General features: G+C 42.5%; 1 protein-coding gene across 10 annotated transcripts in view; it reads right to left on the bottom strand.

Moving 5' to 3' along the window:
• Nucleotides 1-20,231, bottom strand: part of smoc1 (SPARC related modular calcium binding 1) — a 170,224-nt gene that overhangs the window by 41,629 nt on the left and 108,364 nt on the right. For all 10 annotated transcript variants that reach the window (XM_031829354.1, XM_031829356.1, XM_031829353.1 and 7 more), the window contains one exon: nucleotides 17,313-17,395. In XM_031829354.1, the coding sequence (XP_031685214.1) occupies nucleotides 17,313-17,395 (83 nt within the window). The remainder of the gene's footprint in view (nucleotides 1-17,312; nucleotides 17,396-20,231) is intronic.

Raw genomic sequence — 20,231 nt, 5'->3', positions numbered from 1 at the left:
TTTAGAGTTGTGTTCTAAATGACACCCTATAACAAAGACACTACAGGTGATGTAGAGTTGTTTTCTAAATGACACCCTATAATAAATGACACCCTATAATAAAGACTCTACAGGTGATTTAGAGTAGTGTTCTAAAGTACACCCTATAATAAAGACTCTACAGGTGATTTAGATTTGTGTTCTAAATGACACCCTATAATATAGACTCTACAGGTGATTTAGAGTTGTGTTCTAAATGACACCCTATAATAAAGACTCTACAGGTGATTTAGAGTTGTGTTCTAAATGACACTCTATAATAAAGACTCTACAGGTGATTTAGAGTTGTGTTATAAATGACACTCTATAATAAAGACTCTACAGGTGATTTAGAGTTGTGTTCTAAATGACACCCTATAATAAAGACTCTACAGGTGATTTAGAGTTGTGTTCTAAATGACACCCAATAATAGAAAACACTACAGGTGATTTAGAGTTGTGTTCTAAATGACACCCTATAATAAAGACTCTACAGGTGATTTAGAGTTGTGTTCTAAATGACACCCTATAACAAAGACACTACAGGTGATGTAGAGTTGTTTTCTAAATGACACCCTATAATAAAGACTCTACAGGTGATTTAGAGTTGTGTTCTAAATTACACCCTATAATAAAGACTCTACAGGTGATTTAGAGTTGTGTTCTAAATGACACCCTATAATAAAGACTCTACAGGTGATTTAGAGTTGTGTTCTAAATGACACCCTATAATATAGACTCTACAGGTGATTTAGAGTTGTGTTCTAAATGACACCCTATAATAAAGACTCTACAGGTGATTTAGAGGTGTGTTCTAAATGACACCCTATAATATCGACTCTACAGGTGATTTAGAGTTGTGTTCTAAATGACACCCTATAATAAAGACTCTACAGGTGATTTAGAGTTGTGTTCTAAATGACACCCTATAATAAAGACTCTACAGGTGATTTAGACTTGTGTTCTAAATGACACCCTATAATAAAGACTCTACAGGTGATTTAGAGTTGTGTTCTAAATGACACCCTATAACAAAGACACTACAGGTGATGTAGAGTTGTTTTCTAAATGACACCCTATAATAAAGACTCTACAGGTGATTTAGAGTTGTGTTCTAAATGACACCCTATAATAAAGACTCTACAGGTGATTTAGAGTTGTGTTCTAAATGACACCCTATAATATAGACTCTACAGGTGATTTAGAGTTGTGTTCTAAATGACACCCTATAATAAAGACTCTACAGGTGATTTAGAGGTGTGTTCTAAATGACACCCTATAATATCGACTCTACAGGTGATTTAGAGTTGTGTTCTAAATGACACCCTATAATAAAGACTCTACAGGTGATTTAGAGTTGTGTTCTAAATGACACCCTATAATAAAGACTCTACAGGTGATTTAGAGTTGTGTTCTAAATGACACCCTATAATAAAGACTCTACAGGTGATTTAGAGTTGTGTTCTAAATGACACCCTATAATAAAGACTCTACAGGTGATTTAGATGTGTGTTCTAAATGACACTCTATAATATAAACTCTACAGGTGATTTAGAGTTGTGTTCTAAATGACACCCTATAATAAAGACACTACAGGTGATTTAGAGTTGTGTTCTAAATGACACTCTATAATAAAGACTCTACAGGTGATTTAGAGTTGTGTTCTAAAGTACACCCTTATAATAAAGACTCTACAGGTGATTTAGAGGTGTGTTCTAAATGACACCCTATAATATCGACTCTACAGGTGATTTAGAGTTGTGTTCTAAATGACACCCTATAATAAAGACTCTACAGGTGATTTAGAGTTGTGTTCTAAATGACGCCCTATAATATAGACTCTACAGGTGATTTAGATTTGTGTTCTAAATGACACCCTATAATAAAGACTGTACAGGTGATTTAGAGTTGTGTTCTAAAGTACACCCTTATAATAAAGACTCTACAGGTGATTTAGACTTGTGTTCTAAATGACACCCTATAATAAAGACTCTACAGGTGATTTAGAGGTGTGTTCTAAATGACACCCTATAATATAGACTCTACAGGTGATTTAGAGTTGTGTTCTAAAGTACACCCTTATAATAAAGACTCTACAGGTGATTTAGAGTTGTGTTCTAAATGACACCCTATAATAAAGACTCTACAGGTGATTTAGATGTGTGTTCTAAATGACACCCTATAATATAGACTCTACAGGTGATTTAGAGTTGTGTTCTAAATGACACCCTATAATAAAGACTCTACAGGTGATTTAGAGTTGTGTTCTAAATGACACCCAATAATAGAAAACACTACAGGTGATTTAGAGTTGTGTTCTAAATGACACCCTATAATAAAGACACTACAGGTGATTTAGAGTTGGGTTCTAAATGACACCCTATAATAAAGACTCTACAGGTGATTTAGAGTTGTGTTCTAAATGACACCCTATAATAAAGACTCAACAGGTGATTTAGAGTTGTGTTCTAAAGTACACCCTTGTAATAAAGACTCTACAGGTGATTTAGAGTTGTGTTCTAAATGACACCCTATAATAAAGACTCTACAGGTGATTTAGATTTGTGTTCTAAATGACACCCTATAATAAAGACTCAACAGGTGATTTAGAGTTGTGTTCTAAAGTACACCCTTGTAATAAAGACTCTACAGGTGATTTAGAGTTGTGTTCTAAATGACACCCTATAATAAAGACTCTACAGGTGATTTAGATGTGTGTTCTAAATGACACCCTATAATATAGACTCTACAGGTGATTTAGAGTTGTGTTCTAAATGACACCCTATAATAAAGACTCTACAGGTGATTTAGAGTTGTGTTCTAAATGACACTCTATAATAAAGACTCTACAGGTGATTTAGAGTTGTGTTCTAAATGACACTCTATAATAAAGACTCTACAGGTGATTTAGAGTTGTGTTCTAAATGACACCCTATAATAAAGACTCTACAGGTGATTTAGAGTTGTGTTCTAAATGACACCCAATAATAGAAAACACTACAGGTGATTTAGAGTTGTGTTCTAAATGACACCCTATAATAAAGACTCTACAGGTGATTTAGAGTTGTGTTCTAAATGACACCCTATAACAAAGACACTACAGGTGATGTAGAGTTGTTTTCTAAATGACACCCTATAATAAAGACTCTACAGGTGATTTAGAGTTGTGTTCTAAATTACACCCTATAATAAAGACTCTACAGGTGATTTAGAGTTGTGTTCTAAATGACACCCTATAATAAAGACTCTACAGGTGATTTAGAGTTGTGTTCTAAATGACACCCTATAATATAGACTCTACAGGTGATTTAGAGTTGTGTTCTAAATGACACCCTATAATAAAGACTCTACAGGTGATTTAGAGGTGTGTTCTAAATGACACCCTATAATATCGACTCTACAGGTGATTTAGAGTTGTGTTCTAAATGACACCCTATAATAAAGACTCTACATGTGATTTAGAGTTGTGTTCTAAATTACACCCTATAATAAAGACTCTACAGGTGATTTAGAGTTGTGTTCTAAAGTACACCCTTATAATAAAGACTCTACAGGTGATTTAGACTTGTGTTCTAAATGACACCCTATAATAAAGACTCTACAGGTGATTTAGAGGTGTGTTCTAAATGACACCCTATAATATAGACTCTACAGGTGATTTAGAGTTGTGTTCTAAATGACACCCTATAATAAAGACTCTACAGGTGATTTAGAGTTGTGTTCTAAATGACACCCTATAATAAAGACTCTACAGGTGATTTAGAGTTGTGTTCTAAAGTACACCCTTATAATAAAGACTCTACAGGTGATTTAGAGTTGTGTTCTAAATGACACCCTATAATAAAGACTCTACAGGTGATTTAGATGTGTGTTCTAAATGACACCCTATAATATAAACTCTACAGGTGATTTAGAGTTGTGTTCTAAATGACACCCAATAATAGAAAACACTACAGGTGATTTAGAGTTGTGTTCTAAATGACACCCTATAATAAAGACACTACAGGTGATTTAGAGTTGTGTCCTAAATGACACCCTATAATAAAGACTCTACAGGTGATTTAGAAGTGTGTTCTAAATGACACCCTATAATATAGACTCTACAGGTGATTTAGAGTTGTGTTCTAAATGACACCCTATAATAAAGACTCTACAGGTGATTTAGAGTTGTGTTCTAAATGACACCCAATAATAGAAAACACTACAGGTGATTTAGAGTTGTGTTCTAAATGACACCCTATAATAAAGACACTACAGGTGATTTAGAGTTGTGTTCTAAATGACACCCTATAATAAAGACTCTACAGGTGATTTAGAGTTGTGTTCTAAATGACACCCTATAACAAAGACACTACAGGTGATGTAGAGTTGTTTTCTAAATGACACCCTATAATAAAGACTCAACAGGTGATTTAGAGTTGTGTTCTAAAGTACACCCTTATAATAAAGACTCTACAGGTGATTTAGAGTTGTGTTCTAAATGACACTCTATAATAAAGACTCTACAGGTGATTTAGAGTTGTGTTCTAAATGACACCCTATAATAAAGACTCTACAGGTGATTTAGAGGTGTGTTCTAAATGACACCCTATAATATAGACTCTACAGGTGATTTAGAGTTGTGTTCTAAATGACACCCTATAATAAAGACACTACGGGTGATTTAGAGTTGTGTTCTAAATGACACCCTATAAAAGACTCTACAGGTGATATAGAGTTGTGTTCCAAATTACACCCTAAAATAAAGACTCTACAGGTGATTTAGAGTTGTGTTCTAAATGACACCCTATTATCCATTACTTTTGTTTTGACTGGAGCCCACAGCAGTGCACTACATAAGAAATAGGGCACCGTTTGAGACGAAGCCATAGATGAGAGGCAGGCAGCAGTGTGTAGTTGGGCAGTGCAGACCTGTTAACTTTTATGATAGCGTGCTGAACACCTCGGGTGGCTCTCTTTAATTGCCCAGATGCATGGTTTTAATAGCACACTGGACTAGGCCAATGTTTTACCCCCCTAATTCTGTCTCTTAAAGAGAAACTTCAAACACCAGCTAGGGTATATAATCATCCCTCTCCCTCTCTCCCACCTCCCCACCCCTCTCTCTCTCTCTCTGAGAGTGTTGTGTCGTTGTGTTGTTCGGTTGGAGGTGGCCTCCTCTAACCTTGACCCGCCAGGTGAATCTAATTGCCATGTCCTAGATGGGACAAGTCGGGGCTCTGGGAAGCACCGCCTCACTGCTTCTGAACCCGACTGTTAAATTGGGGCGATATGAAGTGCGACCCCGTATGTTGAACAGCACCCTGTGTGTCTGCGTACAAAATAGAACCCGATTCCCTATGCAGTTTCCTATTGTTGACCAGGGCCCATAGGGTGAAGGGGGGGTTTACTATTGTTGACCAGGGCCCATAGGGTAAAGAATGCAGTTTGCTATTGTTGACCAGGGCCCATAGGGTAAATGATGCAGTTTTATGAAGGAACTGAAGATCTCTTAGTCCTAGGTAGTCCTAGTATGTCTGTTTCTGGTCAGAGGGTGTGGTAGTCTGGTTTGTGGTGTGGTAGTCTGGGTCAGGGTGACGTCAGACCTACAGACCGTTAACGTCATGTGACTAAAAGAGTTAGACCGGAAAGGTGTCAATCCAAAGTGTTACAGAGCAGCACACTGTACAGCAGACAATGAGCCTTTTTTTAAAAAGGTGCTCCAAGCTTCAGCCAAGATCTGTAGCATTTCTCCCATGAATCCCGTCTCCGTCCCTGACGGACATTGCGTCTGAAAGGCTCATTGATGTGGCTGTGTTTCATAATACCATGTTTTATAACGTACATTGGCATTGATGTGACTCACTGGTGTTGTTTGTTGTGGCGGCTCGCTCGTGAACGTCCCCATCCCACTATAGTACTTTAATATAACTCCAATCAGCCACTCAGCCAGCCCCCATGGTTCCCAACACCTCTAGCTTCCCCCCGGCAGCCTACACCCCGCCCCTCCCTCTTCCCGCTCACCAACACTTACAACTTCCATAAAACAAACCATACATCTGCGGCACAGTCAGAAGCCTTGCTCCACTCTGTAAAGTGTCCAGATGCCGAGAATGAAATACAAAACTTTAAAGGACGTGGTGAAACAGAGAGAGAACAGGGAACCACAACAACTGAGTAACCAGTACAGCATTAACCTGGTCCCAGACCTGTTCCTGCTATCAGGTAACCTGGTCCCAGACCTGTTCCTGCTATCAGGTAACCTGGTCCATGACCTGTTCCTGCTATCAGGTAACCTGGTCCATGAACTGTTCCTGCTATCAGGTAACCTGGTCCCAGACCTGTTCCTGCTATCAGGTAGCCTGGTCCATGACCTGTTCCTGCTATCAGGTAACCTGGTCCCAGACCTGTTCCTGCTATCAGGTAACCTGGTCCATGACCTGTTCCTGCTATCAGGTAACCTGGTCCATGACCTGTTCCTGCTATCAGGCAGCCTGGTCCATGACCTGTTCCTGCTATCAGGCAACCTGGTCCATGACCTGTTCCTGCTATCAGGTAACCTGGTCCCAGACCTGTTCCTGCTATCAGGTAGCCTGGTCCCAGACCTGTTCCTGCTATCAGGTAACCTGGTCCCAGACCTGTTCCTGCTATCAGGTAGCCTGGTCCCAGACCTGTTCCTGCTATCAGGTAACCTGGTCCCAGACCTGTTCCTGCTATCAGGTAACCTGGTCCATGAACTGTTCCTGCTATCAGGTAACCTGGTCCCAGACCTGTTCCTGCTATCAGGTAGCCTGGTCCATGACCTGTTCCTGCTATCAGGTAACCTGGTCCCAGACCTGTTCCTGCTATCAGGTAACCTGGTCCATGACCTGTTCCTGCTATCAGGTAGCCTGGTCCCAGACCTGTTCCTGCTATCAGGCAACCTGGTCCATGACCTGTTCCTGCTATCAGGTAACCTGGTCCCAGACCTGTTCCTGCTATCAGGTAGCCTGGTCCCAGACCTGTTCCTGCTATCAGGTAACCTGGTCCCAGACCTGTTCCTGCTATCAGGTAACCTAGTCCCAGACCTGTTCCTGCTATCAGGTAACCTGGTCCATGACCTGTTCCTGCTATCAGGTAACCTAGTCCCAGACCTGTTCCTGCTATCAGGTAACCTGGTCCATGACCTGTTCCTGCTATCAGGTAACCTAGTCCCAGACCTGTTCCTGCTATCAGGTAACCTGGTCCCAGACCTGTTCCTGCTATCAGGTAGCCTGGTCCCAGACCTGTTCCTGCTATCAGGTAACCTGGTCCCAGACCTGTTCCTGCTATCAGGTAACCTGGTCCCAGACCTGTTCCTGCTATCAGGTAGCCTGGTCCCAGACCTGTTCCTGCTATCAGGTAACCTGGTCCCAGACCTGTTCCTGCTATCAGGTAACCTGGTCCCAGACCTGTTCCTGCTATCAGGTAGCCTGGTCCCAGACCTGTTCCTGCTATCAGGTAACCTGGTCCCAGACCTGTTCCTGCTATCAGGTAGCCTGGTCCCAGACCTGTTCCTGCTATCAGGTAACCTGGTCCATGACCTGTTCCTGCTATCAGGTAACCTGGTCCCAGACCTGTTCCTGCTATCAGGTAACCTGGTCCCAGACCTGTTCCTGCTATCAGGTAGCCTGGTCCCAGACCTGTTCCTGCTATCAGGTAACCTGGTCCCAGACCTGTTCCTGCTATCAGGTAGCCTGGTCCCAGACCTGTTCCTGCTATCAGGTAACCTGGTCCCAGACCTGTTCCTGCTATCAGGTAACCTGGTCCATGACCTGTTCCTGCTATCAGGTAACCTGGTCCCAGACCTGTTCCTGCTATCAGGTAACCTGGTCCCAGACCTGTTCCTGCTATCAGGTAACCTGGTCCCAGGCCTGTTCCTGCTAACATTCCACTCAACATGTTTGCCATAAGAAGGAGTAGCAAGAAGTGAAATGTTAGCAGGAAACTCAGCAAAAGACCTCAAAAAGAAAACAAAAACAGAAGCAGAGGCACATTGACTAGGAAAAACTGGATGTTTAAGCTCCTATATACACTCTCATCAATACATACACTCTGATATACAATCTAATCAATATATAAGGTCCTAAAAACACTTTCACCAATATATAAACTCTTATAAATACTCTCATCAATAAATAAGCTCTTTTATACACTCAAATATATAAGCTCTCATCACCACCCCTCTCTCCACTAGGATTCTCTGCCTCTAACACAATTACAGGGGCTGAGTCACTGGCTTACTGGTGCTCTTCCATGCCGTCCCTTGAGTGGGTTGAGTCACTGACGTGATCTTCCTGTCTGGGGTGGTGCCCCACCTTGGGTTGTGCCGTGGTGGAGATTTTCGTGGGCTATACTCGGCCTTGTCTCAGGATGGTAAGTTGGTGGTTGAAGATATCCCTCTAGTGGTGTGGGGGCTGTGCTTGGCAAAGTGGGTGTGGTTATATCCTGCCTGTTTGGCCCTGTCCGGGGGTATCGTCGGATGGGGCCACAGTGTCTCCCGACCCCTCCTGTCTCAGCCTCCAGTATTTATGCTGCAGTAGTTTGTGTCGGGGGCTAGGGTCAGTCTGTTATATCTGGAGTATTTCTCCTGTCTTATCCGGTGTCCTGTGTGAATTTAAGTGTCCTCTCTCTAATTCTCTTTCTTTCTTTCTTTCTTTCTTTCTTTCTTTCTTTCTTTCTTTCTTTCTTTCTTTCTTTCTTTCGTACTCTCTCCCTCGGAGTACCTGAGCCCTAGGACCGTGCCTCAGGACTACCTGGCCTGACGACTCCTTGCTGTCCCCAGTCCACCTGCTGCTCCAGTTTCAACTGTTCTGCCTGCGGCTATGGAACCCTGACCTGTTCACCGGACGTGCTACCTGTCCCAGACCTGCGGTTTTCAACTCTCTAGAGAAAGCAGGAGCGGTAGAGACACTCTGAATGATTGGCTTTGAAAAGCCAACTGACATTTACTCCTGAGGGGCTGACCGTTGCACCCTCGACAACCACTGAGATTATTATTATTTGACCCTGCTGGTCATCTATGAACATTTGAACATCTTGGCCATGTTCTGTTATAATCTCCACCCGGCACAGCCAGAAGAGGACTGGCCACCCCTCATAGCCTGGTTCCTCTCTGGGTTTCTTCCTAGGTTTTGGCCTTTCTAGGGAGTTTTTCCTAGCCACCGTGCTTCTACATCTGCATTGCTTGCTGTTTGGGGTTTTAAGCTGGGTTTCTGTACAGCACTTTGAGATATCAGCTGATGTAAGAAGGGCTTTATACATACATTTGATTGGTTTAAATTTGATGTAAGTTCTTGTATACACTCTCACCAATACATTAGCTCTAATATACACTCTCACCAATATACAGTATATCACAAAAGTGAGTACACCCCTCACATTTTTGTAAATATTCGAGTATATCTTTTCATGTGACAACACTGGAGAAATGACACTTTGCTACAATGTAAAGTAGTGAGTGTACAGCTTGTATAACAGTGTACATTAGCTGTCCCCTCAAAATAACTCAACACACAGCCATTAATGTCTAAACCGCTGGCAACAAAAGTGAGTACACCCCTAAGTGAAAATGTCCTATATATATATATACCAGCGTATATAACAAGCTGTATATAATACGCTCTAATAAACAATCTCACCAATATATTAGCTCTAATATACACTCTCACCAATATATTAGCTCTAATAAACAATCTCACCAATATATTAGCTCTAATAAACAATCTCACCAATATATAAGCTCTAATAAACAATCTCACCAATATATAAGCTCTAATAAACAATCTCACCAATATATAAGCTCTAATATACACTCTCACCAATATATAAGCTCTAAAATACACTCTCACCAATATATTAGCTCTAATATACACTCTCACCAATATATTAGCTCTAATATACACTCTCACCAATATATTAGCTCTAATATACACTCTCACCAATATATTAGCTCTAAAATACAATCTCACCAATATATTAGCTCTAATATACACTCTCACCAATATATTAGCTCTAATATACACTCTCACCAATATATTAGCTCTAATAAACAATCTCACCAATATATTAGCTCTAATAAACAATCTCACCAATATATTAGCTCTAATATACACTCTCACCAATATATTAGCTCTAATATACACTCTCACCAATATATTAGCTCTAAAATACACTCTCACCAATATATAAGCTCCTCAATACACTCTCACCAATATATTAGCTCTTATAAACACTCACCAATACATAAGCTTTAAAATACAGTCTCACCAATATATTAGCACTTATGTACACTCTATTCCAGATATTAGCTCTTATGTACACTCTCATCAATATATAAGCTCTTATATACACTCTATTCCAGATATAAGCTCTAATATACACTCTCATCAATATATAAACTCTTATGTACACTCTATTCCAGATATTAGCTCTTATGTACACTCTCATCAATATATAAACTCTTATGTACACTCTATTCCAGATATAAGCTCTCAAGTACACTCTCATCAATATATAAACTGTTATGTACACTCTATTCCAGATATAAGCTCTCAAGTACACTCTCATCAATATATAAGCTCTTATGTACACTCTCACCAATATATAAGCTCTTATATACACTCTATTCCAGATATAAGCTCTTATAAACACTCTCATCAATTTATAAGCCCTTATAAACACTCTCATATATATATACAGTGTGGAGAACAAGTATTTGATACACTGCCGATTTTGCAGGTTTTCCTACTTACAAAGCATGTAGAGGTCTGTAATTTTTATCATAGGTACACTTCAACTGTGAGAGACAGAATCTAAAACAAAAAAACAGAAAATCACATTGTATGATTTTTAAGTAATTAATTTGCATTTTATTGCATGACATAAGTATTTGATCACCTACCAACCAGTAAGAATTCCGGCTCTCACAGACCTGTTAGTTTTTCTTTAAGAAGCCCTCCTGTTCTCCACTCATTACCTGTATTAACTGCACCTGTTTGAACTATTTACCTGTATAAAAGACACCTGTCCACACACCTGTCCACACACTGTCCACACACTGTCCACATCAAACAGACTCCAACCTCTCCACAATGGCCAAGACCAGAGAGCTGTGTAAGGACATCAGGGCTAAAATGGTAGACCTGCACAAGGCTGGGATGGGCTACAGGACAATAGGCAAGCAGCTTGGTGAGAAGGCAACAACTGTTGGCGCAATTATTAGAAAATGGAAGAAGTTCAAGATGACGGTCAATCACCCTCGGTCTGGGGCTCCATGCAAGATCTCACCTCGTGGGGCATCAATGATCATGAGGAAGGTGAGGGATCAGCCCAGAAATACACGGCAGGACCTGGTCAATGACCCGAAGAGAGCTGGTACCACAGTCTCAAAGAAAACCATTAGTAACACACTACGCCATCATGGATTCAAATCCTGTTGTTTGTAGGTGACCAAATACTTATTTTCCACCATAATTTGCAAATAAATTCATTAAAAATCCTACAAATCCTAACAATATTTTGGTCAGTAGACCTTCATAAGGGTTTACAAGTGTTAGCTTTTCAAGTTTAAGAGAACATGCAGAACTGTGGGCCAAATTCAATTAATCTTGTAGTAGGCTATGTTCCGTATAAATGATTTAGTGCTTGTTGCACATTTCGATGAATGTACTCACCAAAACCATGTCTACAAGGTGAAACAAATAAAGCATGAACAGCAGGACAATATAAACTTGAATTCTCGTAACACAGGGAGAACAATCATTGACTTATAACCTTACAGGTTACAGTTTTTAATTGAAGAGGGCCCTGGGTTTAGTGAGAGTGTTGTCCTCTGACAGATGCTACTCTACACTTGACGTTTTTTACCTTTTGATATGCATATTGGGACGTCTTGACATGAACATCCTCATAAGAATGTTGCTTCCTGCACAAAAAAAGTGATATTGTGGATAACCCGTTAGCCCTTGAGGATCTTGTCTGCCACTAAAGTCAATTATGTAGCAACATGTATGGTTGCATTCCCCAGGCAATCAGTCATTGTCCGCAAGAACAGGTTGCACTGTCGGCCTCATTCCACACATCTACCATCCCATTACATCCCAGCCTAGGTGGATATATGCGTAGGGACCATCCCCGCTTCTCCGCTTCCTCCAAGGTGACCCTGTGGAGACGTAGCCAAGGCGACAAGACAGTCCCATGTTTTTTTTCTAATTTTGTCTGTCATAGTTGAAGTGTACCTATGATGACAATTACAGGCCTCTCTCATCTTTTTAAGTGGGAGAACTTGCACAATTGGTGGCTGACTAAATACTTTTTTGCCCCACTGTATAAGATCCAAAATACACTTGTATATACTTGCTTATTTTATTTATATATTTATATCTTTATTTAACGAGGCAAGGAACAGTGGGTTAACTGGTCTAGGAACAGTGGAACAGTGGGTTAACTGGTCTAGGAACAGTGGAACAGTGGGTTAACTGGTCTAGGAACAGTGGAACAGTGGGTTAACTGGTCTAGGAACAGTGGAACAGTGGGTTAACTGGTCTAGGAACAGTGGAACAGTGGGTTAACTGGTCTAGGAACAGTGGAACAGTGGGTTAACTGGTCTAGGAACAGTGGAACAGTGGGTTAACTGGTCTAGGAACAGTGGGTTAACTGGTCTAGGAACAGTGGGTTAACTGGTCTAGGAACAGTGGGTTAACTGGTCTAGGAACAGTGTGTTAACTGGCCTAGGAACAGTGGGTTAACTGGTCTAGGAACAGTGGGTTAACTGGTCTAGGAACAGTGGGTTAACTGGTCTAGGAACAGTGGGTTAACTGGTCTAGGAACAGTGGGTTAACTGGTCTAGGAACAGTGGGTTAACTGGTCTAGGAACAGTGGGTTAACTGGTCTAGGAACAGTGGGTTAACTGGCCTAGGAACAGTGGGTTAACTGGTCTAGGAACAGTGGGTTAACTGGCCTAGGAACAGTGGGTTAACTGGCCTAGGAACAGTGGGTTAACTGGTCTAGGAACAGTGGGTTAACTGGTCTAGGAACAGTGGGTTAACTGGTCTAGGAACAGTGGGTTAACTGGTCTAGGAACAGTGGGTTAACTGGTCTAGGAACAGTGGGTTAACTGGTCTAGGAACAGTGGGTTAACTGGCCTAGGAACAGTGGGTTAACTGGTCTAGGAACAGTGGGTTAACTGGCCTAGGAACAGTGGGTTAACTGGCCTAGGAACAGTGGGTTAACTGGTCTAGGAACAGTGGGTTAACTGGCCTAGGAACAGTGGGTTAACTGGTCTAGGAACAGTGGGTTAACTGGTCTAGGAACAGTGGGTTAACTGGCCTAGGAACAGTAGGTTAACTGGTCTAGGAACAGTGGGTTAACTGGCCTAGGAACAGTGGGTTAACTGGTCTAGGAACAGTGGGTTAACTGGCCTAGGAACAGTAGGTTAACTGGTCTAGGAACAGTGGGTTAACTGGCCTAGGAACAGTGGGTTAACTGGCCTAGGAACAGTGGGTTAACTGGCCTAGGAACAGTGGGTTAACTGGCTAGGAACAGTGGGTTAACTGGCCTAGGAACAGTGGGTTAACTGGCCTAGGAACAGTGGGTTAACTGGCCTAGGAACAGTGGGTTAACTGGCCTAGGAACAGTGGGTTAACTGGCCTAGGAACAGTGGGTTAACTGGCCTAGGAACAGTGGGTTAACTGGTCTAGGAACAGTGGGTTAACTGGCCTAGGAACAGTGGGTTAACTGGCCTAGGAACAGTGGGTTAACTGGCCTAGGAACAGTGGGTTAACTGGCCTAGGAACAGTGGGTTAACTGGCCTAGGAACAGTGGGTTAACTGGTCTAGGAACAGTGGGGTTAACTGGCCTAGGAACAGTGGGTTAACTGGTCTAGGAACAGTGGGTTAACTGGTCTAGGAACAGTGTGTTAACTGGCCTAGGAACAGTGTGTTAACTGGCCTAGGAACAGTGGGTTAACTGGTCTAGGAACAGTGGGTTAACTGGTCTAGGAACAGTGGGTTAACTGGTCTAGGAACAGTGGGTTAACTGGTCTAGGAACAGTGGGTTAACTGGTCTAGGAACAGTAGGTTAACTGGTCTAGGAACAGTGGGTTAACTGGCCTAGGAACAGTGGGTTAACTGGTCTAGGAACAGTGGGTTAACTGGCCTAGGAACAGTGGGTTAACTGGTCTAGGAACAGTGGGGGTTAACTGGCCTAGGAACAGTGGGTTAACTGGTCTAGGAACAGTGGGTTAACTGGTCTAGGAACAGTGTGTTAACTGGCCTAGGAACAGTGGGTTAACTGGCCTAGGAACAGTGGGTTAACTGGTCTAGGAACAGTGGGTTAACTGGTCTAGGAACAGTGGGTTAACTGGTCTAGGAACAGTGGGTTAACTGGTCTAGGAACAGTGGGTTAACTGGTCTAGGAACAGTGGGTTAACTGGTCTAGGAACAGTAGGTTAACTGGTCTAGGAACAGTGGGTTAACTGGCCTAGGAACAGTGGGTTAACTGGTCTAGGAACAGTGGGTTAACTGGCCTAGGAACAGTGGGTTAACTGGTCTAGGAACAGTGGGTTAACTGGTCTAGGAACAGTGGGTTAACTGGTCTAGGAACAGTGGGTTAACTGGTCTAGGAACAGTGGGTTAACTGGCCTAGGAACAGTAGGTTAACTGGTCTAGGAACAGTGGGTTAACTGGTCTAGGAACAGTGGGTTAACTGGTCTAGGAACAGTGGGTTAACTGGCCTAGGAACAGTGGGTTAACTGGTCTAGGAACAGTGGAACAGTGGGTTAACTGGTCTAGGAACAGTGGAACAGTGGGTTAACTGGTCTAGGAACAGTGGGTTAACTGGTCTAGGAACAGTGGGTTAACTGGTCTAGGAACAGTGGGTTAACTGGTCTAGGAACAGTGGGTTAACTGGTCTAGGAACAGTGTGTTAACTGGCCTAGGAACAGTGGGTTAACTGGTCTAGGAACAGTGGGTTAACTGGTCTAGGAACAGTGGGTTAACTGGCCTAGGAACAGTGGGTTAACTGGCCTAGGAACAGTGGGTTAACTGGCCTAGGAACAGTGGGTTAACTGGCCTAGGAACAGTGGGTTAACTGGCCTAGGAACAGTGGGTTAACTGGCCTAGGAACAGTGGGTTAACTGGCCTAGGAACAGTGGGTTAACTGGTCTAGGAACAGTGGGTTAACTGGCCTAGGAACAGTGGGTTAACTGGCCTAGGAACAGTGGGTTAACTGGCCTAGGAACAGTGGGTTAACTGGCCTAGGAACAGTGGGTTAACTGGCCTAGGAACAGTGGGTTAACTGGTCTAGGAACAGTGGGGTTAACTGGCCTAGGAACAGTGGGTTAACTGGTCTAGGAACAGTGGGTTAACTGGTCTAGGAACAGTGTGTTAACTGGCCTAGGAACAGTGTGTTAACTGGCCTAGGAACAGTGGGTTAACTGGTCTAGGAACAGTGGGTTAACTGGTCTAGGAACAGTGGGTTAACTGGTCTAGGAACAGTGGGTTAACTGGTCTAGGAACAGTGGGTTAACTGGTCTAGGAACAGTGGGTTAACTGGTCTAGGAACAGTAGGTTAACTGGTCTAGGAACAGTGGGTTAACTGGCCTAGGAACAGTGGGTTAACTGGTCTAGGAACAGTGGGTTAACTGGCCTAGGAACAGTGGGTTAACTGGTCTAGGAACAGTGGGGTTAACTGGCCTAGGAACAGTGGGTTAACTGGTCTAGGAACAGTGGGTTAACTGGTCTAGGAACAGTGTGTTAACTGGCCTAGGAACAGTGGGTTAACTGGCCTAGGAACAGTGGGTTAACTGGTCTAGGAACAGTGGGTTAACTGGTCTAGGAACAGTGGGTTAACTGGTCTAGGAACAGTGGGTTAACTGGTCTAGGAACAGTGGGTTAACTGGTCTAGGAACAGTGGGTTAACTGGTCTAGGAACAGTAGGTTAACTGGTCTAGGAACAGTGGGTTAACTGGCCTAGGAACAGTGGGTTAACTGGTCTAGGAACAGTGGGTTAACTGGCCTAGGAACAGTGGGTTAACTGGTCTAGGAACAGTGGGTTAACTGGTCTAGGAACAGTGGGTTAACTGGTCTAGGAACAGTGGGTTAACTGGTCTAGGAACAGTGGGTTAACTGGTCTAGGAACAGTGGTTAACTGGCCTAGGAACAGTAGGTTAACTGGTCTAGGAACAGTGGGTTAACTGGTCTAGGAACAGTGGGTTAACTGGTCTAGGAACAGTGGGTTAACTGGCCTAGGAACAGTGGGTTAACTGGTCTAGGAACAGTGGGTTAACTGGTCTAGAAACAGTGGGTTAACTGGTCTAGAAACAGTGGGTTAACTGGTCTAGGAACAGTGGGTTAACTGGTCTAGGAACAGTGGGTTAACTAGCCTAGGAACAGTGGGTTAACTGGTCTAGGAACAGTGGGTTAACTGGTCTAGGAACAGTGGGTTAACTGGTCTAGGAACAGTGGGTTAACTGGTCTAGGAACAGTGGGTTAACTGGTCTAGGAACAGTGGGTTAACTGGTCTAGGAACAGTGGGTTAACTGGTCTAGGAACAGTGGGTTAACTGGTCTAGGAACAGTGGGTTAACTGGTCTAGGAACAGTGGGTTAACTGGTCTAGGAACAGTGGGTTAACTGGTCTAGGAACAGTGGGTTGACTGGTCTAGGAACAGTGGGTTAACTGGTCTAGGAACAGTGGGTTAACTGGCCTAGGAACAGTAGGTTAATTGGTCTAGGAACAGTGGGTTAACTGGTCTAGGAACAGTGGGTTAACTGGCCTAGGAACAGTGGGTTAACTGGTCTAGGAACAGTGGGTTAACTGGTCTAGAAACAGTGGGTTAACTGGTCTAGGAACAGTGGGTTAACTGGTCTAGGAACAGTGGGTTAACTAGCCTAGGAACAGTGGGTTAACTGGTCTAGGAACAGTGGGTTAACTGGTCTAGGAACAGTGGGTTAACTGGTCTAGGAACAGTGGGTTAACTGGTCTAGGAACAGTGGGTTAACTGGTCTAGGAACAGTGGGTTAACTGGTCTAGGAACAGTGGGTTAACTGGTCTAGGAACAGTGGGTTAACTGCCTTGTTCATGAGCAGAACGACAGATTTTTACCTTGTCAGCTCGGGGATTTGATCTTGCCACCTTTCGGTTACTAGTCCAACGCCCTAACCACTAGGCTACCTGCCGCCCCATAGAACCTCTTATATACACTCTCCTCAATATATAAGCTATAATACACACTCTCACCAATATATAAACTCTTATATACTGTAAGGCGCTGAGTCAGAGTGTCCTTTCCTCTCACCTGTCAGGTCTCGGCCCTGGAAAGGATCTTCAACGTCGGAGACCATCGAACGAGCCGTGCTGTCACACTCTGGGGTCTGGTACCTGTCACAGAGCGAAAGAAAGGCAGAGAGAGAGAGAGAGAGAGAGAGAGTCTGTCTCCTACCTTCCTTTTAACTCAGAGTACCTCAGTGATACAACAGTAAGGAGAGACAAGAGAGTACCTCAGTGATACAACAGTAAGGAGAGACAAGAGAGTACCTCAGTGATACAACAGTAAGGAGAGACAAGAGAGTAGCTGTTAGATACAACTACATGATTTAAAAAGATGGACATGAGCGAAAGACCACAGAGTGTGTGCGTGTGTTTGTGAGAACACAGGCCTGCAGAAGAACAAAACGACCTCTGTTGTCATACCAAATCTCACAAAACAAGAGTCTCTGCCAACTGCCTCTGAGTCTCTCTCTCTCTCTCACACCAGGAATGTGAATTAAAGGCTACACCGGGAAGGCTACAGGATAAATGGTAATGCTTTCAGGAGGAGAAGAGTACGACTTAGAAACATGTTGTTTGGCTTCAGTTAATTAAGAATGATCCCATGCCATTCTCACAATGTATGTCAGCCATACAGCAATGTATCAAATCGTTAGTAATCAAGACTGTGTGTTGTGTGTGTGTGTGTGTGTGTGTGTGTGTGTGTGTGTGTGTGTGTGTGTGTGTGTGTGTGTGTGTGTGTGTGTGTGTGTGTGTGTGTGTGTGTGTGTGTGTGTGTGTGTGAACGGCATGGATGGATATAATTTGGCCTGGCGTGTGAATTGTATGTTTCTGAGTGTTTCTAAATGGAAATGTTCAGGGAGAGTACATGTGTCTCTCATTTACTTTTTATACAAGAGATGCTCTTTTTTTTTGGTCAAAGTTCCAAGACGGAGTGTTTGGAGCGTGACTGTGTTCTAAAACAGAATGTTTGGAGCGTGACTGTGTTCTAAAACAGAATGTTTGGAGCGTGACTGTTCTAAAACAGAATGTTTAGAGCGTGACTGTGTTCTAAAACAGAATGTTTGGAGCGTGACTGTGTTCTAAAACAGAATGTTTGGAGCGTGACTGTTCTAAAACAGAATGTTTGGAGCGTGATTGTGTTCTAAAACAGAGTGTTTGGAGCGTGACTGTGTTCTAAAACAGAATGTTTGGAGCGTGACTGTGTTCTAAAGCAGAGTGTTTGGAGCTTGACTGTGTTCTAAAGCAGAGTGTTTGGAGAGTGACTGTGTTCTGGCTGCTGATACATCATAGGTTCTTCTGGCGAGGGAAACTGTAAAGGTTACTACGACGACACACACAGTGCACTGTAAAGATTAATACGACAACACACAGTGCACTGTAAAGGTTACTACAACAACACACACAGTGCACTGTAAAGGTTACTACGACGACACACACAGTGCACTGTAAAGGTTACTATGACGACACACACAGTGTACTGTAAAGGTTACTACGACGACACACACAGTGCACTGTAAAGGTTACTACGACAACACACACAGTGCACTGTAAAGGTTACTACGACGACACACACAGTGTACTGTAAAGATTAATACGACAACACACAGTGTACTGTAAAGATTAATACGACAACACACAGTGCACTGTAAAGGTTACTACGACAACACACACAGTGTACTGTAAAGGTTACTACGACGACACACAGTGTACTGTAAAGATTAATACGACAACACACACAGTGTACTGTAAAGATTCACACAACAACACACAGTGTACTGTAAACATTAATACGACAACACACAGTGTACTGTAAAGATTCATACGACAACACACAGTGTACTGTAAAGGTTACTACGACGACACACAGTGTACTGTAAATATTAATACGACAACACACAGTGTACTGTAAAGGTTACTACGACGACACACAGTGTACTGTAAAGATTAATATGACAACACACAGTGTACTGTAAAGATGAATACGACAACACACAGTGTACTGTAAAGGTTACTACGACAACACACAGTGTACTGTAAAGATCAATACGACAACACACAGTGTACTGTAAAGATTAATACGACAACACACAGTGTACTGTAAAGATTAATACGACAACACACAGTGTATTCTTAAGCACGACGCAACGCAGAGTGCCTGGACACAGCCCTTAGCCGTGGTATATTGGCCATATACCACAAACCCCTGAGGTGCCATATTGCTGTTATAAACTGGTTACCAACCTAATTAGAGCAGTAAACATACTGCTATGGCTTTCAGCCAATCACCATTCAGGGCTGGAACCACGCAAGTTTATACATCTATAAAATCTTGCGTTGTGCCATACGAACAGCTCTTAGCCGTGGTATATTGGCTATATACCACTTCCCCTCCTTATTGCTAGTAAAAATACTGTGCAAAGGTCCTTTTCACCTTTTTATTATTTAACAATAATCGCTTCTTTATCCGTTTTTTGTAAGTTTATATTGATTTAAGATTACTTTAATTGTTTGACAAATCCACCAGCTTTTTAAATGTACCTGTGTGTCTTTCTGTTAAAACCCAACAGCCGTTCTCTAAAACAGGAGGCTCTTAATACTCTGCATATTCAAAAAGAAAGTCATCCATCCTCCAAACATATTTACATAATACAGACCATTTAATGAATTCATTGGTTTTCTGGGGACATATCCATATCCTCAGAGAGAGATCTCTCTAATAAACATTATTGCATATTTTTATTTATTCATATTCAACAGTTTAGAGTCAAATAAATGAAAGGTTGATGAAATGTCAAAGTTGAGATATATTTTCCCAGCCTGGTCCCAGATCTGCTTCTTGCCAACTCCCACGGTCATCATAGACAGCACAAACAGAGCTGGGACCAGGCTCCAATCTTCATTCGTTGATCAACAACATGGTGTGTGTGTGTGTGTGTACCTGGAA

Source organism: Oncorhynchus kisutch, linkage group LG7, assembly GCF_002021735.2.
Source record: "Oncorhynchus kisutch isolate 150728-3 linkage group LG7, Okis_V2, whole genome shotgun sequence".
In the NCBI taxonomy this organism is placed as follows: Eukaryota; Metazoa; Chordata; class Actinopteri; order Salmoniformes; family Salmonidae; genus Oncorhynchus; species Oncorhynchus kisutch.
This window is presented reverse-complemented; position numbering and strand designations above follow the sequence as displayed.